Raw genomic sequence first — 24,524 nt, 5'->3', positions numbered from 1 at the left:
TATCTATATAGAGGGTGTCTACAATTGACCTAAGCGCTATAAAACGAGCCGGAAACAATCGACGCCAGACATCGAAATCTTGAACTTTCACCGAATGTGAATTTAGGTTGCGCATTCCTGGTGAAAAAATTCCAAGGCGTAGATCTTCTCTCGTGAAAAAAGTTACGCTTATAAACTTGCTAGGGCCAACGGTGGTCGCAGACGACCGAGCCAGCGATAGTTGTAACTTGTGGCGCCATCTCCCGGTAGGCGCAGCGAGCAGACGACAGAGAGCGCGTCGTCTGCCCGCTGTGACTAACGGGTAAGGACGCCACAGTGAGCATGTCCGCCGTTGATTCCAGCACCTTTACTGGTCTCATCTTTTCGCGGGAGAGACGCTATGCCTCGAATTTCCACCAGTTAAGATGCACCACCAAAATGCACATTCGCTAAAAGTTTTTTTTTTTTTTTTGTGCCGGAACAAATTTTTCCAGCTCGTTTTACAGCGCTAAGATCCATTGTGGATTCCGTATAACTTCCACAACCTTTTGAGTCGTCTAAGTTATTGTCGTCTTTCCCTGTGCAATTTTTTGTTATGCGCCATCGTGTTCCAGGACAAGACTATCGCGGACTGAGCGCACACGGAGGGACACGTGGTTCTCGGGGTTGTGCACGCCAAAGAATTGTAGCATTACTAAATTAACCTGGAGCTTTACAAACAGTTTTCATGCGAACATCTGCCGAATGTTATTTACACTGTCACTGTGGGTAATCGCTATTGCATGCTGGTAAAAAAAAGAAAACATTTGGGCCGCATATATACGGACAGTTATATGGAATACGTACGCAAAAAGAGAAAAAAGAAAACGCTTAAGATTTAAAGTTTTAACATGCGATCAAAACCAATTTCCGCTGCGATTTACTGATGTCCTAAAGGGTAACTGCAAAGAAACAAGCATGTCGCAAAACAATTCTTCCGCCCAAAACAAAATTTTTTTACAGCAATATTTATTGCGCGAGACTGATTTTAGTTAGCGGCTATTTCGTCTGTTTTAAACCGCGCGCCACGAAGTTGGTATTATACGTCACGGAGTGGCTGCTACACGTCACGGAGTGACGTAAAAGCAGCCACTCCGCGCGCGTTGAAAGAGCGGGAGTTTCAAATACGGAGAAATTGTAACTCCGACTAAATTACGTCCTGTGGCGTAAATATTGCTAGAAAAAGTTTTTTTTTCGCGGAATATTTGTTTTGTGATATGCTTGTCCCAATTAGGCTGTTCAAAAAAAAACTTTTTTTTTCTTTACAGTTACCCTTTAAAAGGCCCAGAAGAGCCGCGGCAGCACAGAAAGGCAACATACAGTGAAATGGAAGACCGCGCAGCGCTTTGTGCTTAATGCATAGGGTTTATACGTTAAAAATATATACAAGATTATTATCCAAAGCAATAAAACCAGAGACACGGAAACAAAAAGGACGTACACAACACCGTCTTGGCATTGTGTGCGTCCTTTTTGTGTCCGTGTCTCGGGTTTCATTGTGTTGCTTGGCCTTCACCAGCTTCCCTGCGCCCTCAATCTTCTTTCAGTCAAGATGATTAGTAGAATCTTGTGTACGTTCTGAATGTTCATCTCACCACAAACAGAGCTTCTCTGAAAGAGCCTACTTCTTCGTAAATCGGGATTCGCACATCTCACTAGATATGCGAAACCCGAAGAAACAAGCTCTTTCACCGTAGCTCATTTTGTGACAGTTTGTATCCTTATGTATCTTTAATGAATATCAAGATCACACTATAAAACGATCTCCAAATTGGATGGTGGGTCGAGGACTTGTCAAGCTGCGTCGCAGTTTTTTTCATCGGTCTCATTTTGTCATGCACTTGGAGAAAAAAAAACATTAATTATTTTGTTCTGATAATTTCTCCGAACATCTAAGGTTTGGTTTCCTCGAGATCTACACCAACGAGGTCTTCCCCGATGAGTACCAGGCGTACGCCGCCGGTTTCTTGGAAGCCTACTTCACCAAAGACCTGGTCGCCAAGCACTTCAGCAACCAGTGGAGCGACTACTGCGACAAGGAAGCCGAGTACTGCGAGCGACTGTACGACTTTCTCAGCGCCAACCTTGACTTTATGAACGAGCAGGCGGCAAAGTACCGCAAAACGGACCCCTACTGGCACCAGGTAAGCGAAACGTTATAGAAGAAAAATTGACAGCGTACTTACTCCCCAAAGTCCTAAAGTGCATAAAATACAGTATTTTAGGGAGCTGTTGTTTAATTTAGTTTAAAAGGCATTAGAGTCGTTTCGGGGAGTGAAGAAGAATAACTATATTTTCATTAATTTTCCCCCTAAATTTATCAGTATGACTGACCTGAAATTTAGGGGCGCTTAAGCTTCGCCTTTAAGGGTGGATTCCCATATTAACCATATTAACCCGTGAACGTTCCCCATGCTGTGCAAGCGTGTGTGCATGATCTAGCCGGTAGCGTCACGTGACGCGTTACGTCACACGTGCGTGTGACGTCATGACCCTATTGACGCGCTAAATATAGACCGTTCCATTAGGGTCATAGCAGAGAGGGTAAAAGAGAAAAAAATGCACTCCCCCTCTCACCCCGCATCTCGTCCGCTCTGCCGAGTGGGCTGTAGCTAGCGTCCGGCTGGCGTGCAAACTCTGTTTAAAATCGCGTCATTTTGGAACTTTCAAGCGCAGATGCGCAGATTTTGGTATGCCAGTTATCGTATAATACTATGCTAGATAAAAAGACTCACAGGGTCCAATTGCACTGTTACCTGCGTGCAAATAAAAAACAAAAATAGGGAAAACTGTGTCAGATTGACCGGTCTCTTTGGCGAAAAGAAAATCCGGTTGCTGTACCTTTTTTACTATGCAAAAGTTCGTACTGGTTTAGGCCTTTAGCGACCATGAGTGCAAGTCTGAAATAATAAATAAAAACGTGCTCTCCTGCCGCAATACAAGCAGTAGTTGAGGGTAGTACTGCCGGCTGACTCGACTGCTATTTAAGTAACGAAAAAAAGATATGCTGGTTCATCATTTAGCAAAATAGAACAACAGAGAGCTATAGGCTGATTTTGGAGTAGCCACAACTATTCTCAGAACGCGAACCACTTCACAACGGCAGCCACGAGCGAGAGTTCGGTGTTCGGTAGAGCCCGCCGATACAGCCCAAAGATGGAGAACGGCAACCTCCCGGTTTGTCGTCTGCTAGCGGAGGCGGCGGCGTGCCCTCTCTCTCGTTTTACCCCGCCGAACCCGCTGAACTTCCCGGATGTGTGGAGAGGGCGCTGTGGTCGAACAAAATGGTGCCGCCCAGAGAGCGCTAAATGGAATGGTCTATAGCGGAAAGTATTCCCGCCAAATTTAGCGGGTCGATAGGGTCATGACGTCACACTCACGTGTGACGTCACACGTGGCTGCGGTCGTTGCATTATGGGATTTTTCGGTCTCACCGATGTTGACGCCGGATTTTCAGCGACATGAGCTCCTAAACGCTATCGCGTTAATACAGGTCGCGCGACGTCAATTATCCGCTGGACATCGATTTCCCCGCCAAATTTAGCGGTGAAATTGAATATGTGAATACGTCATATGACGTCGATTTGCGCGCTGCGTGTAGGTTACGTGATGTCAATTTCTCCGCTACATTTAACGGGAGAAGCATTGCATGCATTAAAAAAAAAAAAAAAAAAACTTGTCCTGATCATTTTGATAAATCGCAAGCGTTCCGATTTGTTTTGCTTGGTTACGGAAAACTTTTCCGTGGTTTCGGATCCGTCGCAAGCACGGCACACTTATGTGCTTCCCGGGATTTTACACAATGTTCGCCTCCTTCTCATGACAGAGAAAAAAGACGACGGGCTGCGGATAGCGCAGTGCCATACCCGCCACCCCCTTGGTAAACCTCGCTAATTACTTAGGCTTAACTATGATTAGGGCGATCACCGTTAATTAGCCTCGCTAATTAACGCTAAAGCCTAAGTAATTAGCCTCGATAATTACTTAGGCTTAACTATGATTAGGTCGAGCATCGTGTTCAGAACATGCCTGCTTCGGGTGCGTGCCCCGCACCCCACTGTGGCGAACGCGGATACTTTATAGGCTGCGTTTACTAGACGGCGCCCGCTTTTGATTAGGGTTTAGTAAACGCTTTTAAGCGCAACCAAAATCTCAGACACGATCGTTTAATCACTGAAGGAATGCTTTCTGAGGGTGACCGTCCGGTCAAACAGGCTCAAGCAACGAGGGAAGATCATTAAGAATATTGCACATTTCCCACTGCCATTAGGATTTGCCTGTTTATAAAAGATTTTGAACAGACAACGCGTCTTTATTTGTTTTAGAAGAAAAAGAAAACGAATAAAGGCCATAATTTTTAGTGAGAGAATGCTGATTTCATACGGCCGATGTTTTCAATGTATAAATTGTATGTAACTAAAAAAAAGAAAACTTGCTGAGTTCGAAGAAGTTATGTGTCTGTCTGTATTTGTCTGTGTTTTTAGAATGATGCGTGCTTTGTTTCAAGACTGCACATGCCCGGTCAATCGAAACCTTCTTGGAAGAGGATATATAATGATCGCATAACATCTTCTGCGCAGGTTGACTTGATCTTGAATCAGCTGGCTGGGCTGAACGACGGTCTGAATCACACCAAGTTCTTCCCAAACTACTCCTACGTTAACGTCACAAACCTCCTGTAAGTGGACATACAAAATAATCAGCCCTAATCCGTTTACAGATTTTTGCTAGTCCTGCAGACCCGCGATGCAGCAAGCAATGACCGGATTTCTAAAGGTAACATTAAAATGAAAGCTACCCCTGATCAATGAAATTATTCTGTCCATCAAGTAATTAAGCGCGTGCTGCCTAAGTCTAGAAAAAGCCCCCATGTGTCCAGCTCAGCCACGTAGCCAAGATTTTGATTCGGAGGCGGGGGGGAAGGGGGGGGGGGGGGGGCACGCTTATGACAAAATGCAGTATGAGGGGGAGGGGTGGGAGGAGGTCCCAGCAAAATGGCAGATTTCGGAGGAGGGGGGGGGGGGGGGGGGGCTGGATACCTGCCTGGTCCAGCTAGCGTCCAGTTTCACCTGGAAAGGAAGAACTGAACACAAGCTGGACGTACAGGATGCTTTCTGGGCTTCACAAAGTCGTTTGAAAAGAGCAGTGGAATCCATTAATGCGGTCTTTTCAGGTAAGTTATTCGGCCAGGCGGACATAATATAGCGGCCTAATCGTCACAATAAGTCGATTAATGAACTTAGATTTGTTCCTTAAATTTTTTTTTTAATTGGAAACGTTCTAAGCCTCTTCGAAAAACAATAAATTAGTTAAGTTTAAAAAGACTTAGTACGGCGTTACAACACTCTGTAACGCCGAATTAGAGCGCAGCTCTTGAGGAGGAGGAAGGAAGGGTCCTGAGGGGAGGGTATACCCCTCCTCCCTCCTCCTCATCCTCCCTGATACTGCTGCTCCCCTCCTCCCTCCTCTTCTTTCTTCTCCCCACCTCCTCCTCCCCTCATCCCTCAAGCTGCTCCCCTCCTCTCCTCCCCTCCCTTCTCCCCACTTCCCCCTCCTCCTCGCCTCTCCCCTCCTCCTCGCCTCCCCTCCACCTCGTCCTCCCCCCCTCCCCTCCTCCTACTCCCGCTCCTCCTCCCCTTCCCCTCGTCCTCCCCCCGTGTTGCATCATAGAAAATGTCCCATAATGCACCGCGTGGGACCCTCGTGACGTCACGAGTGACCGCGCGGGACCCTCGTGACGTCACGAGTGACGTCACGAGGGTCCTGCGCGGTGCATTATGGGACATTTTTCATAATGCACGCGCAATTAGACCGGCGCCGACGGTGACGGCGACGCCGCTCAAGCCGGAAACGGGCGCCTAAAGGTACGTTTATACTCCAACGTGACATCGACGGGCGCGGCGTAGCGCAGCGCGCACAGATACTGATTGGTCGCAGATATCGAGTTCCTGGCCACTGAAAGGCGCACGTTCTGCGCTACGCTGTGTTCACTGCGCTCAACGTCGGAGTATAAACAGCCCTTAAGAGCTGCGCTCTAAAGAGTCTTGGAGCTCGTGTGAAGCACGGTAGTGCGCTATAGTTACCGCTCGTGCAATAGGCGCAAAGCTGGCCTTGCGAAAACGCGGATGATAAAGAGACGGAAAAGCACGCGTAGGCGCGTTTTTGTACCCGCAGCCTTGCGTCTGTTTCACGACTGGTAACTTTAACGCAGTGCCGTGCTTCTCACGCGCTCCAAATCCTCTTTTTTTAACTGAGAGATTTAGCAGTTTTCGATCACGCTCAGCAAGCTTGAAATTGCAACCCTACACGTGTATCTTCACATATTAGAAATTTAAGAAACAAAATTTTGTTTATTTATTCATTATTTATTTCAATATACTTGTAACCCGTCTCTTGGGGTCATTACAGGAGAGCAGAAAGATACACATTAATAAAACAGCTACAGGAAACGAGAAACCACCGTATGCATATCGTAATTTTCATTCGCCAAAACACGAGCCAACACATGAACGAAGCAAAAACACATCGTCATAATATTACGATGACCGCACACAACATTATTAGAAAACGCACGTGCACCGCTCAATGGAACAAGAAGAAACTAGCTTCGCAAGCGCTTCATGTTATGTGAAAACTCTGTGGGGGAACATGGGTTCAAAATTTCCTGCCGAAGAAGGTTCTATTCCTCTATTATTTTAGGAAAGAGAGAATAGTGAAATACATTGATTCTACTTTGAAATGGCTGCATCTTTTTAAAATGGCTGTCTTAAAATGCGAGTAATAAGGGGATGATCTCAAATTTTCACTGTAAAGTCAAAGTTAATGAGTCTATGATGCATCACGAAAACGTAGTCCTTGAGTCTATCATTCCTGCGCCAGTCGGACAAGGTTAAATGTCTAGTTGTTCTAACAGTAACAGAGTGTGTTCTTTTGTAATTGAAGAGCGTATACCGGGCAGCAAGCTTTTGTACATTCTCTAATTTCTGAATTTAATTTTCTGATGGGGGTTCCATATTACATTTGCGTACTGTAATTTGGTCGTATGACTGTTTTGTAGACCATCAGCTGAGCACTTTTGCATCCCTAAACTTTGTTTTCAAATATCCTAATGTATACTTAGGAAAACAGTTGATGTTGTCGACATAAGCCCCCCCTCCATTTGAAATCATTTGAAACTGTTACAAACATATGTTTGTAGCTATTTACTTATCTTAAAGACGACCCGTTAATTGTGTATGCATAGGGTAGAATATTTTTCTTATTTGTTGCCATCCCCCATTCTCGGCACCAAGACCCAATTTTCAGTAGAGCACCGACCAGCTTAGCTTGATCCTCCTTAGTTTTGACATTTGCGCGAATGAGGCAGTTCCCTGCAAATAATCGCATCATGACAGAATCATCAATGGCTTGTGCTATGTCATTTATATATATAAAAAATAAAACCGGACCCAAAACGTAGCCCTTTGGACCCCCGATGATACTGGTACAACGCCAGATATTGTGCTATTTATTTTAACGAATTGTCTCCTTTTATGTAGGTATGCACTTATACATTGAACCAATTTAGAGCTGACTCCAATTCATTTAAGTTCATTTATTAGGTATCTACGCGATACATGATCAAAAGCTTTTGACACACCTGACAATATTGCGTCCGTTCGTCCCCCGGCATCAATTAGACGTTGAAAAGTTATGAAAGCATTCACTTAACTGAGTAACTGTTGAAAGTTTCCGTTTAAAGCCATGCTGGTTCGTGTACAGAAGGTTATTATTTTTTAAACAGTCGTATAGCAATTTTGACACCACGTGTTACAGCTGGTGCTCGTCAGTGGTATTGGCGTATAATTGACCGGGAAAAGTCAATTATTAACCCTATCTATTATTTTCCCCTGATCGCATGGACGTACCAACCGGGGGGGGGGGGGTGGGGGGGGGCAAGAGGGGCGAGTTCTCAGAGTGGGGGGGGGGGGGGGCAGGGCATGTGTTTTGCCCCCCCCCCCCCCCCGCCCCCCTGAAACAGCTGCCACTGGGCAGCGCAAACACTGGCCGGCGGCACACAAGGGATACCAAGGGCACCGTCCCCCGGCCCTGGGTGGGGGGGGGGTCTGGTTTGCCCCCCCCCCCCCCCCTCATTTAAAAACAAGTTGGTACGCAACTGGAAGACCGCATAACTTACCTGCCCAGCCTACATTTGTGTACACTGACAGTTAAAAAAAATCTGTACATTCCTGCCCCCCCCCCCCCCAAAAAAAAAAAAAAAAAAAGCTTTGTAAATTGGATTGCATGATCAAACTACCTGCGCACGCTCATGCACGCAAATAGCGGGGTCAGGCACCAAAAGACAGACAATTCATTAGTCCGGTCAGCCCACAGTTTCCACTGCAAGCATGGCGCCAACAAATGGTCGGCCGGGTTTCCCGTTTGTCTCATAACTCAGGGGCCACCATCGAAAAGACGAATATCGTGATCGCCAATTTATGTCCGTTAATACCCGGCCCTCAGAGTAAAAGGCGAGAGAGGGAATGTGCTGGATTAGGTGCCGGAAATAGGGATAAATAAAACAGCCAATGCCGTGTTCGTGCCACCATTGTCGCGCAGTTTACGCGAGAACCAAACATGGTGTTCTGATGAAGGGTTCAAGCGAATAGTGAATGATACATACCTTTTTTTTGGGAATCTTCTTGCACGTGATTGGTTCAACCACAACGTCTTGGGCGTCACGACTGAGTGTATGCAGTTTTGAAATAGAATTGGCCATCCTTGAGTAAAACCCGTCATCAAACCCCGATTAAAAAAAAAAAAAAAAAAAAAAAAAAAAAAAAAAAAAAAACCCGGTTAATTTGTTAAAGTGTTCTGCATTTCCGATTGCACTCTAAAAAAAGTCTGTGCGTCTACTTTCACGCACACCACGCGGAGTGCCAATCAGCGCAACTTACGGAGGCAGCTCAGCGAACGACGATGCGGAAACATCTGTTTAGACCAAAAAACGCAGTCTGAGTTGTGACATTAAGCAATGCAAGCGTGATGTTTTTGCATTGCTTAATGTAACAACTCAGACTGCGTTTTTTGGTCTAAACATATGATTCCGCACCGTCATTCGCTGAGCTACCTCTGTAAGTTGCGGTGATTGGCTCTCCGAGTGTTGTGCGTGAAAGTAGACTTACAGACATTTTTTAGAGTGTGTGTTTGTTAGTCAGAACCTTGGTTCCAGAACCGTCGCTCGCCAGCTTATCAGCTCCATCCGTGTCGACTGCTGTGATTGGCTGTATACGTATTATTATTACCACCAACCATTTCGACAAGCATATTTTTTTTTTCTTGCAGAACGGGTACACAGGATACTCACGTATTATGCAGAAAGGCGATGAATCTATGAACCACGTATGGTGGACGGGTGGGGTGGAAGAAATGGGGGGGGGGGGGGGGGGGTTGGAAAGGGGTGTCAACGGCATTTACGGTTTTGCGTTACAGGTTCTAACGTGGCAGGCGAGACGAAGATCGCCTGTGTCGATGAAGCAAATTGGCGGATGGGTATTTCCGTGGCCTTCGCTGCTTTCTCGAGCCGCTGCATACGTGATTCGGTGTTCGGCGCTAGAGCACTGCACGGGCTCGGGCCGGCCCGAAAGCCCGAAAGCCCGGCCGGGTAGCACGTATTTTTTAGGGCCCGGGCCGGGCTCGGGCTTGAAAAAAAAACATTTCCGGGCCGCGTCGGCCCGGACCGGCCCGGTCCGTGCCTGGTCAGTCGTGTGCCGTAAATTTTAAATCGCGTCGGCCCGGGTCATGTGCCGTAAGTTTAAATTCAAAGGTATCCATGGCTAAAGTCCGTCTGCTCTCCGTTCGAGGAGATAGAAGCTCTACTGGAGTCAAGGAACAATCTATTGATGGAAAGCGTGAACAAGACAACACTCAACGAGTTAATCGTGTTCCTGCAACCCTTCAAAGATGCTACCGACGCGCTCGAAGAGGAAAGACGTCCAACACTACCTCTGGTTGTCCTTTACGCTTCTGCGTTGAAGAAACATCTTAAACCTGGTGCGGCAGTGTCTGCTGTAGAGGCAGTGGAAATCGAGAAGATCAAGTCCCGTGCTCGTCATTTCCTGGACACGAAGCTGAAAATTTCCCTCCTCCACAACACTGCCACATTTCTCTGGCCTCAGTTCCGCCAACTCCGCAGGTTGCCCGAGGACGAGCGCCTTGAAGTTTACGCGCACGTCAGAAAGCTACTTGCCCGTGTCACCGAAGCAATGACCCAAGATGAAGATGAGACAAACGATGACGTTCGAGATTCCGCATCAAAAAGAAGGTGCCAGGGTTTGTTTGAAGACTGGTGTGACGCGCAGGAGGACAAGGTAGCCTCCGACGAATTGGAGGAGTATCTGCATGGCAAGAAAGACTATACTCGTGCTCAGGAGTGGCTGATCTTTGTGACTTCTGGAGAGCGCACAATAAAGAATTCCCGAAACTGTCCATTCTATCGAAACGCATCCTGTGCATCCCTGCTACAAGTGCTAGCAGCGAACGGAACTTTAGCGCGGTGGGCTACATTATGCAAGCAAGACGGACCTGCCTGAAGAGAGAGCCCATGGACAAGTTATTGTTTCTCCACAAAAATATGTAGGAAGAAAATTTCTCTTAAACAAATTGAATAGAACAACGAAAAGTGCAATATCTTTTTAATAAAATCATAAATAAAAAATTCCCAACTTTTGTCTCAAGGATTGTCGGTGTGCGATGAGTTCAAAGACTGTCGCAAATGATGCGCATATTTCACCCATTCTCTCGACAATACATATTCTAAGTCGACATATTTATGATATAAAAAACTCGGTCCCAGTTTTCCGGCTCGGGTTGGGCTCGGGCTCATATTTGAAAATGTTATCGGGCTCGGGCCGGGCCCGGGCCGTGTCTCTACCGGGCCGGGTCGGGCCGGACCTAGAAATGAAATATTCTGTCGGGCTCGGGCCGGGCCCGGGCCGTGTCTCTACCGGGCCGGGTCGGGCCGGGCCTAGAAATTCCGGCCCGTGCAGTGCTCTATTCGGCGCTCCTACCGGATAATGCTGCAGTCTCATTGGCTGCGCAGAAGTAATTATAGATGCGCGGATCTAGCCACGCCCCCCGTTTCTTAAGCTGCCAGTCACATATATATGCTGTTGAGATCTTCAAAAGGTAGCTAATCTCTTGCACGGTTGCGAGCAAAAAGCTATGAGTGAGCATCGGCTGCAAGGAATGCGCAAACCGATGGGCGCTGTCATTTCCGCAGACTTCTGAACGTGGACGGCGACCTGGAGGATCTCGAGGTCGCCCTGAAGAGGGCCGTGCGGCAGGAGGTGACGGGCAGCGATTCCTGCTCGGCGCTGGTCAAAGTGCTCCCCGGTGGCGAAGACCTGTACTTCTCCCAGGTCTTCTGGGGGCCGTACGCTGGCATGCTGCACATCCTCAAGAAGTACTCCTTCAAGTTCCACTCTACCTTCGGTTCCAGTAAGGAACTCCCTTTGTTGCTTCTGAGAACGACTAAAGCCCCTATACTGTACATCAGTGGTTTCATCCATTGATGTTTTGCGGACCCCTAGTGGATGAGCGGAGATGATGGAGGACTCTGTCCGTTGTGAGGGGAGGGCGAAGGTATAGGTTAAATATAGTAATTATATAATAAATTGAGTTAACTGAGAGCTAGTGTGGAGTAGATATCTCTTACTGACATAAACAGAAGATAACTCGGCCCCCCCCCCCCCAAAAAAAAAAAAAAAAAAAAAAAAAAAAAAAACATTTGTTTGTATTTGAAAAAAAGACAACTTTTATTGCCGGGCTTGACTAATGAAGCAGTGCTTCGCCACCCCAAAGGGGCCACGGACCCCCATTTGAGAAACACTGCTGTACACAAAAGTAATGCAATTGTCTAAAATGTTCGTCCTCCACAGTGAATTCGCTCAAAAATGGAGTCGTGCAGCTAGCGGGAGAGAGGCTGGGAGAAGGTGTACCGTTCATATTTTAGAAGTGGTACTACGTAAAGTAATTAAATGGTATTTCTTGCAAGGAAGGCGGTCGAGTATAGTGACTTCTTAATAACCGGTTCAAATGTGGCCAAAGGCACCCAGGTGCCAGCTGTACGATATGTCACCTGAAAGACAGCATTTCACTTTGGAGAGATGTTCATGGAACTAGAGACTTTAATCTAGAATAAAGATCGTAAACTCACAAGTCCGAGCAGACGCCAGGACCCACACATAATGGGAGGCGAAGCCTATCTTCGGAAAAGCCAGCTTGAATTACGCAACGTCGACGTAACAGACGTAATAGTTTTTTTAATATTTTTTTCTGGGTAGTTTTTTGAGAGGCAGCATATACAAGAGGAATTAAGGCGTAGGTTAGGAAGTGCAAGTCGTATAATAATTTTGAAATTGTTATAATGATCTTTGAGACAAGTTTGTGTGATTAAAGTATAAGGCAAATGATACAGACCAATCAAGACTATAAAACAAACTGATGATAACGGGATTTGGAATGTACCACAATGGCAACTATCACGGACTTCAAAGAAAGATAAATAGTGATTTCAAATAATTTTGCAATGCCTGCAACGTACAACCGTGTCTTCTTTTGCAGGCGAACTTATCCCAGGCCATACTGTTACCTTCTCGTCCAGTCCAGGCAGAATTTGCTCTGGCGACGACTTCTACCTGATTTCTTCTGGACTCGTGAGTGACGTCCGTATGCTTCTGGGATAGACTTATCGGGTCATCGAGTAAACCTATAATGCCACTAAGCACGCGCAGCATGCATTGCTCGCCAAGAACGTAGTACTTTCCGATTGTGCAGTGCAAATTAAACCATATCTACTCATGTTTACTTTTTGAGTTGGGACTTTCATAAAAAAATTAACCAACGGGAGCTGCGAGACACAATTCGTAACACGACGTGTCTACTACAGTATTCGATTTTCTATTATACATTTAATTTCATTTAATTTAAGTTCATTAATTTTTCTCTCAGGGCCAGAAAGCAATGTAACACAATCATATAAGTAAAAACAATAAAAAGGGGAAAATACTAAATTAGTACGCGATCAGTTGCCACCAGTTAACAAAGTTGTAATTGCAGGTCTAAGCTCAGGGGTGTTAGTAATTGAGACTATGCCTGTGGAAAGGCAATTCCAATCAATGAAGGTCTGGGGTATGGAGGCATTAAAAGGTAAATTGGGGGATTTTAACTTTGAGTTGATTACTGTATGTAAGGTGGTTCTGAAAAAAGTGCTTGGCGAAGTATAAAAATAAAAGGCATTTCATGAGCTATACACACCTAAGTTGCAGCGTATACAACTTAACATACACCACAATACAAAGTGACACAGCTTCTTTTGTTCTTTCGTGTTTGCTCTTCGTACTTTTCTCTCTATTGAGCAGTCTGGAGTTTTAGCGAGGCGTTTCCACACAAACGGTTCGCCCTTGAACGCATCGGGGATGCCACTGAGCATGCGCGCGCGAATCGTTGGAGGCATCGGGAGGCTCTTCTTGTTTCCTCCCACTCCGGCCACTGGAGTCGTAACCGCAACGGAGCGAGCACCGTACACGACTCAGGTAAAAAAAAGATGGCGGTTGGTCGTGGTCCGCCGCGCCAGCCGAGCGTTAGGCTTAGGACAGCGGGAGACGATTTGGCATTCTGTTACTCTGCTTCGTTTGAGAGGTAGAACCAAAGCATTTCGAGGATGGCTCACAATGGTTAGAGATCGCAGCAAATGTTTTGCGATCTGTGGACTGACTAGCTGCCTTGGCGATCGCGAGAACACGAAATGGTTCGATTCGACGGCACACAAAGTTCAAGATGACGGAGACACACACCACCACCTATTTTTGCGGCTGTTGAGACACTTTTTACCCTATCTAGCTTAGCAGGTCTTGAAATTGCGACCAGGTAAATGTTATGTTGGAAGTCTTGTTCATATCAGACGTACGCCAGAAACACGAGCCGCCACGGTTTTGCACGCAGCAGATCATTTCACATGTTTACTAGAAGATGGCGCTGCCGGTCAAACGCAATCCTCATCATCGTTCACATGGTTGCACCAGTTCTACGATTCGCTAAAATATGCTTAACGTACGGCTTCGCGGAACGGGCACCGTTCATGATTTCGGAACCGTAAGCTCATAAACGACTCGCTAAAACTCCCTTATGATAAAACCTTCCTTAGGCTACCATGGAAACCACCAATCTGAACTTCAACTCTTCGCTGTACAGCTACGTAAAACCCACGACTAACCTCGAGTATGTGCGCAACATCGCCGCAAACCGACTGGCAACGTCGGGTGAGGAGTGGGCAGACATCTTCAGCAGATACAACAGCGGAACGTGAGTTTAGTTCGTGAGCCAATTCGCGACAACCGACATTTTAGACAGATCCGCCAATTTTGTGCACGTCGTGTGTTCTTCAGGGCGTCTGCGGACGTATCTTTTAGCGAAGTTCAAGGAACCGTAAGCTTGATGTATTCCTGTAAAATAAAACTCAGGGAATCCCCAAACAAAGCTCTTGTGACAAAAGAACAACAACAAAATATTTACAGGAACGAAGTTTGATTCTTTTTTTTCTAAGGTTTAGATTAAATTATGGCTCACCATTGCCCTAAATGTTCTCTAGCCCTTCTTAAAAAAACTTGCTATAATTTGTTGTCTAGAAGTCGAACTGTTCCCAGAGTTGCTAAAAATAAAAGATGCAGCAGTTTTTAGTGTGTGGGAGTTTGCTGTTTGTTCACAATTTGTGGTCGTTCACAACGTAGACGGTAGCTCTCCTCGTTCAGATACAACAACCAGTGGATGGTCGTTGACTACAAGAAGTTCACTCCAGGCCAGCCCTTGCAGGACAACCTTCTCTGGGTCCTGGAGCAGCTTCCGTGAGTTGGCATTGAAATGTCAAATGTTATTTTGGTCCACGTAGTCAGAGAACAATAGAAATCCGGATATGGCCTATAGAAACCCAAAAGTATGCACATCGAGTGCCCGACTTAAATATAAAATATCCAAGGTATGCACAAAAACGCGGGTCCGACGGACGCCACACCGCATAGGTGGCACTGCTGTTGGCGCCGCGTATCCATCCAGGCGCTTTCCTCATTTTTCGAGAAGCTCGTTTTTGCGCACGCGCAGCGTCCACGCATGGTGCAGGAGATCAGGCTTTGTTTCTAAACAGAGTCTTAATCTAATATCGAAAGGGTTGCGAAAGCAAACTAAACTAAAGATGGGCAGCGACCTGTAACTTCAAAGTCCTATAACGCGTGAGGTGCATTATAGGGAGTTGGTAAGGTAAACGGTGTGTCAGGTGACGTATATTTTCGAGCTAAATTTAGCGGGGCGTCACAATGGTATATAGGCCCCGTGACGGCGATCTGCTTCGCTAAATTTCGCGGAGAAACTGGATTGGTGAACGTTAGAGGACGTGCATTCTCCCGCTAAATTTAGCGGGTAACTGAATAGGTGTATAGGTCGCGTGACGTCAATTTTCCTACATATTTAGCGAGGAAACTGAATTTATGTTTTGGCCACCATACGTGAATTTTCCCGCTAAATGTAAACTAGGTAAACTGAGTTCACATATAGGTCACGTGTCGTCAATTTCCCCGGTCACGTGAAGTCAGGAGGCGTCACGTGACGTATATTTTTCCGCTAAATTTAGCGGGGAAGCGGAATTTCTCTATAACGCATGACGACAACATTTGGGGTTCGGGGGCGGCGTTAAAAAGCATTGCTTTAATAGGGAGTTTTTGGTGGATAGTTTCCACTGTCCCGCAACGTTCTCCGCAACCCGCTACGAGATCTCGGACTCTGCAGGCAAGGCTAGCGCCGCGCATGCGCAGTACTGGCGTCTTCGTTTCGGAGAGCGTAGCGGAGGTAGGAAAACGGTTTACGAAAAATTCCCCAATGATTAAAAACTACGTCATTCTAATACTTTCCCCTGCATTTTCTTGCTCACCGAGAAGCAGGGTGTCGAACCGAAATGTTTTCAGCTCCGGTTTTCGTTCCGGTTCAGTGAAAACGGTTCAGGTCCGGTTCAGCTCCGGAGTGAAGAAATATGGCCGTTCATGCCGATTCGAACCGGTTCGCTTTCGCATGTTGTTAAAGGAACAAATAGAGTGAGAAGAAAAAACTACATTTTTAATAAACTGTTTAATACTAAGAGGGAAGAGCTTGGAACTGCTCATAAATTGCGTGGAACAAAAACAGTGAGCCTGTTATGAGCTGATCTCTTAGCCGTTAAATAAAGTTTAGTTCATAAAATGCATGATCCTCAGCAGGGTCGCGGGAATTCCAGTGGCTACTTGCGCCAACGCCTGAATGTCTAAATCATGTTGTTTCCTGTCCTGTAAGCGCTAACATTGGTGAATGTTAACATTCTAGACGAAGCATCCACACCTATTCTAATAGAAGGTGGGTGCATAGATGCGTGTGACCGTACATGTACGTTACCCACCAAAAGTAACTAAATAGGTTACTCGTTACTGATTTTTAAAAGGAACGCATTACTTAATCACAAAAGTAGCGAGTTACTTTCTCCATTACTTTCACAACCAAATACACAACTGCTTTTGTTTTATGGTTTATTGTTTTCTTTTCAGTGTCGTTGCCTGTTAGCAGTAGCTGCCTCTCGAAGTTTTTATGAGTTATCTGTTTCGCCGCTTCCTTGAGAATACATACTCCGGCGACGCTGAAGAGTCGTTCTACTGACTTGCTCCAAGGAATTTCACTGTAGTGCTTCAGGAAGAGCTGGTGTATCAGGGGTTCCATTCTCTCTGTCGTTCTCTCTGATTCTAAAGCTATAAGTTGGGAATGGGTTCTGTGCCTTCCGGGGTTGGCAACCTCCGCATTTACACTTGGTCTGTACACGGTTCTAGAAGGTTAAAGCAACGAACCTTATTGTGTTCTCTGGGTGAAGGCACATTCCCAGCTGTAGAGTTTGACTGACCTGTTCGGCGATAAACGTTGCCATACTCTCATACTGCTTAGTTGTTTTTCGCATTGCCCATTTGCCTTTGTCGCAGTAGACGCATACTCAGGCTAGAATTAAAACCAGGCTGTTTAAACGGCGTTGTACACGTTACTCTTCAAAAGTAACGAAATACCTTTACACGTCACTTTGTATTAAAAGTAACTGAGCACGTTACTCGTTCCTTAAAAAAATAATAAAAAGAAACTAAATACGTTACTCAGTAGCAAAAAGGTAATTAGGTAGAAGTAACTCTTTACTATTAACACGTTACGTACGTGTCTGCTTGTGACTAACAAAGTTCTCAAAAAGATTGTTTTTTTTTTGTTTTTGTTTTTTTTTGTCATTCGGTTGAATTCTCTCAAGAACGTTACCTACCCGAAAATACAAACATCAAAATACGTTACACTACTTTTCGCGGTGGACGTTTTATATGCACAGTTTTAAACTGAAAACCGCGAAAATTATTTGTTTGCCCCGAAACACCAAAAAGAAAGAAAAGAAAAAAGTATAACGTTTCAGTTTAAATTTTCAGGAAAATAGACACTTTTTTTCTTTTCCAGTTTTCGGTTCTGATACAGTTGATACCCTGCTGACAAGCCCATATTACTTATTTCAGAGATATCGCTTTTCGCACGTCAGCCCGGTTGTTGCGAAATTCTTCAGGCTATTCCGCTATACAAATGGAACATAGCCATGTACATTACTTCGCAGCTCAGGGTGGAACGCTAACGCGAAAGTTAATAGGGAGTTTTCGTAGATGGTTCGCGCTGTCCCGCAACGTCCTCAGCAACCGGCTAGAAGATCCGGGACTCTGCAGGCAAGGCTAGCGCCGCGCATGCGCAGTAGTGGAGTCTTCGTTCCGGAGAGCGTAGCGGAGCTAGGAAAATGCTCTACGAAAACTCCCTAAAGACTCTTAAATATGGTACGATCGTGGAACTCAGTTATTTGTCCGATTGGCTTACACCTGGTTGTGCCCAGTTTAATTCTGACCATTTTATGAGACAAGGATGTTACCATGCGCAGGGGCTACATTTACAAGGAAGATCTGACAAAGGTGCTGAGGAGGCAGACCTACTGGCCAAGTTACAACGTCCCGTAAGCATATACCACCGCTGGAACTTGTCGAAGATTCAGAACACATGTCTGTTTTCTGTCATCGAGATTTAGGGAAGGGGTATATTAAGCTACGAGGATTTACGATACGGTGCGATTCATGCTTCATATCATCATATGGTGACGTCCTCTCGAAGCTGCTGGTGAATGCTCGAGTGCAGTTCCTTACACAGTACCGTACCTTTGCTGCTTGCCCAGCCAGGAATCATTTTTCGGGTGTCGGAGAGTTGGCTATGAAGCTGGGCTTGAAGATTAAGGATCCTTTCGGGGGGAAGGGGAAGGGCTCGACTTTAAAATTTTCTTTTGCCTAAGTCACTGGCTGCTTGTACTAAGAATGACATGATGGATGACCTCTTTAAAAGAAACCCCAAAGAAATTTCTGGTTGTCACATTATTTTATCAAAGGTGCACTATGAATTAATAATTTTTTTCTGAGAAAGTTTATAAAGTAAAATCGCTATTTTGTTTCAACGTTCAAACAGCGTGGCAAACATGCATTCTACTGTAGCCATAGCATCCTTCAAATTGTTTTTTCCATGTCCCTACCAAATTTCAGTCCTTATTGAACACAGGTACTCTGAGGTGGTCTTCAACATGAGCAATTGGCAGTCGAACCTGGAGAAATTCGGCGACTGGTTTACGTACGACAAGACTCCGAGGGCGCTCATCTTCAAGAGGGACAACGGCAAGGTCGTCGACATGGAGTCTATGATCAAGCTGATGAGGTACCACTGCCTAGGTCACGGCGAACCCCCAGATCAGCAAGTGGACAAGCGTAAAAACATAAGAGAACCCAATACTTAGGCAGAAAAGAGCAGAGTAGAAACACTGATCACACGTACAGATTCCGTTACCATTAACTCGCCTTGTGGGAGATTTTGCAGTTACCGTGCAAACAAAACTAAAACCCGAGACCAAGAGAGTAGAAAAACATAGAAAACAAAAATAATGTTTCCTTTGTTTTGTTTCCAAATGAGCGCAATAACGGTGATCGCCTGGTAAGTGCTGTCTCCCCATATATAATTTGAGAAACTAGCGTGCTGAGGCATTACCGAACTGTCCAGCCCACGTGGTTCTACGGACGTCCTAAGGTGGTGCACACGGCATTGATCAAGCATCCGTGCCGTGGCACATATCAGTATAATTCAAGGTGGAGAATAAAAATGAAGATGATTTAAATCGTGATTTAAACCACGGCTTAAATTATTTAAATCGCACCGGTTTTACTATGATGGCTCAATCACGCCTTTCCCCCAGGAATGATCCCAAAAATCGTTTTTTTTAATGTTTGTCTATCACTTGATGCTTTCTATGTGCACTTGTTATGTATTTAGATCAAAGAATCATCGAGCTAAAAAACAAATTGAAGCTGGTTAAGCATGAACAACTCTTTTGTGCAAATCAGAGAGCATATATGTTTTTTTACAGTTCATTTTGTTAGTTATATATGATATAGCTACTGCAATCAAATCAAAACGCGAAAGAAACCAAAACAAGAAACGTAAGTACAAAACGAGCGTGTTGGTAACAACATCCACCATAAGGAAGGTATACTGAGAGCAAATCAGGACGCAAACGATAAAGCAAGTACAAGTTTTCACAAACCAAAAAATAAGCTGCTTGCTTCTGGTATGGTGTGTCTAGATAAATGAGTTGTTAATTAAACTGCACTTAAAAAGTTTATTGCAGTAATCTTTTCTTCCGTATTATTTTTCTGTGATCAAATGAATTGATCAATGAATCAATCAATCTGTCATGTTTAAATATATAGGTGGTGATAAAGAATCACTTTGTTTCTAGCTGGTGATTGAAATCAAATAAACCTGGTTTAAATCAAATTAATACCAATAAATCAAATAAATATTATTTAAATAAAACAAATTTAATTGGAATTAAATAAATCTGATTTAAATCAAACACATCTGATTTAAATCAGACAAATCTGATTTAAATCAAATAAATCTACTTTTTCTTGCCGATATTTTCTGTTGGACCCTGGTATAATTAGAACCACTAAACAAGTGACACTTCAGAGTTGCTACGCTTCAAACAGCCAAATGCTGGCGCTTCAAAATCATGGTCGCCAGTTATCCGAGGCTTTATCTGAAATCGAAATCGCAGAAAAGGCCTTTCCGTCGGTACCAACGTTATCCGTACCCTGCATGAATGTAAAAAAAAAAAAAAAAAAAAAAAAAAAAATGGAAAGTTTTTGACAAGGCAAGACGATGATCGCCCGAGCACACAACGCCGCAGTTTAGAATCGTATAGTTATCGCATGGATGGATGGATGCGGCTGAACCCTTTGATTCGGGCAGCGACTTGCGTCACCAAACCAGTTTTTTTTTTATTTATTAACAGCGAGCGCTACCTAGTACCGGGTGCGTCAGTCACCCGGGGCCGCCACTGTTTGGGTACATATTCTCAGCATGCATTGGATACGAGGGCCACGTGAGCGTTCGGCGAGGTCTCGGATCTAATCGCATCCTTTGTGTCCAATAAATGGATGATAATGGTTATATCCTTTGTAACGGGCGGCAGCTTGCTCCACCTAGCCTAATGGCGACCGCCAGTGTTGCTGAACGGGTTTTGAAAAAGGGTTTATTGCGCCCGCTCTGCGTTATAGCATGGACCTTTCCTCGCCGTGGTAATATAAGCCAGCTTTTGGATTCGCTCACTGTTTCGGCTCCATATGGAGAGAAAGAAAATTTAGAAGCTGCTGGAAGACAGACTTGCACTGGCGCAATGTTTTGAAGATATATAAGATTTGGCCTTTTTGTCCGGCCAGGTACAACGACTACACGAGGGACCCATTGTCTGCCTGCAATTGCACGCCGCCGTACAGCGCCGAGAACGCCATTTCGGCGAGGAGCGACCTGAACCCTGCCGACGGAGTGTACCCGTTCCATTACTTGGGTCATGAATCCCACGGAGCCACCAACATGAAGGTTGGTCTCGATCGTCCGGCTTAGCTCCTTGCCACTATCGCACTGCCATTCATAATTGCATTTTTAAATCGGATAGTTTCATTGGTGGGAACTTCCACGAACTAACCTTTCTCCGTATGATGTCTCAATGTCACCTGACGTTTCAGTGTGACGTGACGTGACAATGTCACGTGATGTCATGGTATTACGTTTATATCACATCACGTGACGTCACTGTACCATGTTACCCCATGCGCATGCTACCGTTAAAGACCCTATCAAGTGCTGTCGCACTTTCATTGCATTTAACGAAATGTCTAAGCTAGGTTTTTTTTTTTTCAGTGTGCATGTACCGTATAACAAAGAGGGCCGTATTAAAGTTTCGAAGGAGAGTAAACGCGTGCAATGCAACCACAGGCATTACCACCACTTGGCAAGGATGGCAGCGATACTGCAGACACAAGCTGTTTGATATATGTACCCGCCTGTCTCGCCGTGGTGGTATTTAGACCATTTGCGACATAATCCTGTTTCTGTTCTTCATCTAAAAGACAGTCCCTGGGCTCTTTTCCATGACCCTGGCTAAAGCGCTATACCTTTGTTCATGGTATTGCTTAATACTCTACGATGATCGCATGTTGGGTCATCGGGTACCATAAAGAGTGACACTAGCCAACAGTAGCGCACCGACGCACAGTGGTGCACATTGGCGGATTCCATAAGAATCCACCAATGAATCTTGCTGTAATTTTTTTGCGGTATATCCCCTTCATGAATCAGAACCAACTAGCCTAACTTGCAGTCTCCATCTGAATATACGGGTCCATAGCAGTCACTGTTATAAAAACACTACCCCTCGTCCCTAAGAAGCACACACATTGTGTGATCCAAACTAGAAGGTTAAAACAATAGCTTCGGCCGTTACCCATTAGTACTAGGACTCGTCCCGAACTAACCTTGACGAGCTAAAAAGTAAACCTCAATTTATCAACAGATGGGGGGTTTAAAAGGAAACTAAAGTGGCCTCTCCTCAGGACCACTAACCCTGTGTTCTTATAAAATTTAGTTGTATAATTCCGTCGTTTATACTTTTTATCTTACCGCGGCCGCAACTTAAAAATTCGGAGTATTTTAGGATTAATCTGAACTGACGAAACTTTTACCGGCGAGCGTTTTTCGGATTATCACCGATAAGCGATGGAAAAAGTTGGCGATGTAGGCCTCGATGTCTTTCCCGCTCTTCAGCTGACCAACAGCAGACTGTTCGCGGACCTGATGTTCACCGCCGTGGCAGGCCCCACCTACGACCCGCTCCCGCCGTTTCGGTGGAGTACGTCAGGGTTAAAAGACCGCCACGACGGGCAGCCGGACCTGTGGCAGTTCACGCCCTTCACCCACAAGTGGGGCTCGGGAAGTAGGCATCGGGGACCTCGTCGTAGGTCGCGCGATGCGGAAAAGCCGATTCGCAACAACTGCTCACGACAGAGTGCATTAAAACTGCATGGGGTGTCTTACGACGAGAGCCTGCCGACAGTCTAGGAACTAAGACCAGAGATCTGACAATCAAATACTTCCCCGCCATTTTTTGTTACAAATTCATGACCAACTCTAGATTAGCCAGCCATGTCTGCAGTGACGTATCATCGCACTGAAAGGGTCTCTTATTAACGTAAATGCCTTTGGCTCTTTCCACGTAATTAATTGCTCACAATTCGTTATCTGCAATGATACCGCCAATATATTAGTTTTCCAATTCCTTTTGTTGCCTAGAAAAATATGTTTATATATCCCCACCACCGCCACAATTGGACACTGCGGAAAGCGTTTGCTATGCAGGAACTGCGAGCCTGTGCTCTAAATTTCCTGACACTTTTGAAAACATGTTTCTGCTTGAAGACAAACATAAGAAATGCTTATTGGTAAGTATTGTTATTGGAGATTGACACAAAGTGGGCAGTTTTTGAATGCAGTGACCAATTACACACGTAATAAAAACACCGATGAATGAGAAATGCTTTCATACCGCTACCTACAACCGTGAATTTAAATGGGCCCACTAGGAGTGAAATTTCGAAACGAAATCGAATTTCCACTTTGCGTTTTCGCGAGGTATGCTTGTTCTAGCTAGATTTAGCGGGTCACAAGCACCATTCATCTGCCGACCTCCCGTAGCGGCAGCGCCGAGAAGCTTGAGAGGAGGTCGTTTTGACTCTGTCGTCTGCTATCGCTGCTTGGTTCTCGTGAACAGCATAAGAACAAACATTGTTTCCAGTAATTATTTTTATGCTTCCGCTGTGTCATTTCTATGCACCGATTAGAAGGAGGGTTCTACCGTCGAAAAATCACTTTGCTTTCATACATCTGTTAACACCGATTTTACACTGCACTTCACGAAATTTTTGGTGGTCCGCGTGCTGAACGACGAAAACCACTGATCTCTATTGTAGTAGGCTGGATCGCGAATCAAGGCTTGTCTTGCTGGGGTGGGGTGGCACCCCCGGAAGCCATCACTTGACATCAGCTAATGCACAGGACTCTTTGGGGAAAACGAGAAAAAGAGTCATTTCCGCCGCTGCTAAGCTTTTGTTGACACTGAAATTGTTGGGCTGCTGTTCAGGAAGCCAACCAAATAGCTTCTGCACAAACATTAAAACTGACATCTCTCACAGTTTTTATAAATGTGCGCCCAAACGGAAAAGAGTGTGGGCGCGACTGAAAATGGCCAATTCTCGACCGTCTGTTTTCGGGGGGAAAGAAAACGAATTCTGATACGCAAATTATGTTGCGGGTGGTTGGCCCCTTTAGAAGTCACATTCAAATAAAAACCTCGGCGAGCATAAATACTCTGTCGGTGTCCCTTTAATCGGGAGAGCTGTAGCAGCACGAGTGGTTTTACTGCACCCACTGCGGTTACAACAAATCAAAACAGTACACGGAAGAACGCTATACCGTAAAATACCAAGCAAGCTCCCACTCAAAATTTGAATACAGTAGCGACAAAAGTGGGAATGGGCGCCAGTGAGGTCATCAATTTTACATATAAATGTGCTGTGCATATATTATCTGATGTTTCTAGTTTTAGGGGTGGGCGCTTAGTGCGGAACGGGTGCCATGCACGGTATTCTACGGTACTCCGTTTCACATTTAGTTCAAGCGCTATTAACGCTGACGCCTGCCAATGAGGCCAATGAACCTTCTCGAAAAGCGCTAGATCACGGCAGTTTTCGTGTTTCTGTGCATGCTATCGCCAACTAATCCAATTACGTGCGAAGAATACATCGTCACATCGAGTTTTAAGTCAGTGCATTTGTGCTCGTATTTCAACAAGTTTTTTGGCCCGCTTTCACGTGCCTGCAATCAAATTGCGAAGGCTAGAAATCAAGGAATCGAAATGAACAGATGTGCCACGAAGGAACCCATCTGCAAACAGAATCAAGTGTTGTCACTAACATGAGAGCTGCACGATGTTTCTTTCTAGTGAAGAGATCCTTCAGTTG

The 24,524-nt window shown here is 45.2% G+C and overlaps 1 protein-coding gene across 2 annotated transcripts in view; it reads left to right on the top strand.

Annotated features, from left to right (window-relative positions):
• The window catches only part of LOC8031142 (putative phospholipase B-like 2), a 30,811-nt gene extending 6,323 nt beyond the window's left edge, over positions 1-24,488 (top strand). For both annotated transcript variants that reach the window (XM_040205689.2, XM_040205690.1), the window contains exons 3-12: positions 1,916-2,162; positions 4,599-4,696; positions 11,279-11,496; positions 12,622-12,713; positions 14,204-14,361; positions 14,808-14,900; positions 18,014-18,085; positions 18,676-18,828; positions 20,889-21,048; positions 22,273-24,488. In XM_040205689.2, the coding sequence (XP_040061623.1) occupies positions 1,916-2,162; positions 4,599-4,696; positions 11,279-11,496; positions 12,622-12,713; positions 14,204-14,361; positions 14,808-14,900; positions 18,014-18,085; positions 18,676-18,828; positions 20,889-21,048; positions 22,273-22,566 (1,585 nt within the window). In that variant the 3' untranslated portion in view covers positions 22,567-24,488. The remainder of the gene's footprint in view (positions 1-1,915; positions 2,163-4,598; positions 4,697-11,278; positions 11,497-12,621; positions 12,714-14,203; positions 14,362-14,807; positions 14,901-18,013; positions 18,086-18,675; positions 18,829-20,888; positions 21,049-22,272) is intronic.
• Positions 24,489-24,524: the final 36 nt, after the last annotated feature.

This window comes from Ixodes scapularis, unplaced genomic scaffold (assembly GCF_016920785.2).
Source record: "Ixodes scapularis isolate PalLabHiFi unplaced genomic scaffold, ASM1692078v2 PGA_scaffold6__148_contigs__length_123643588, whole genome shotgun sequence".
Lineage (NCBI taxonomy): Eukaryota > Metazoa > Arthropoda > Arachnida > Ixodida > Ixodidae > Ixodes > Ixodes scapularis.
This window is presented reverse-complemented; position numbering and strand designations above follow the sequence as displayed.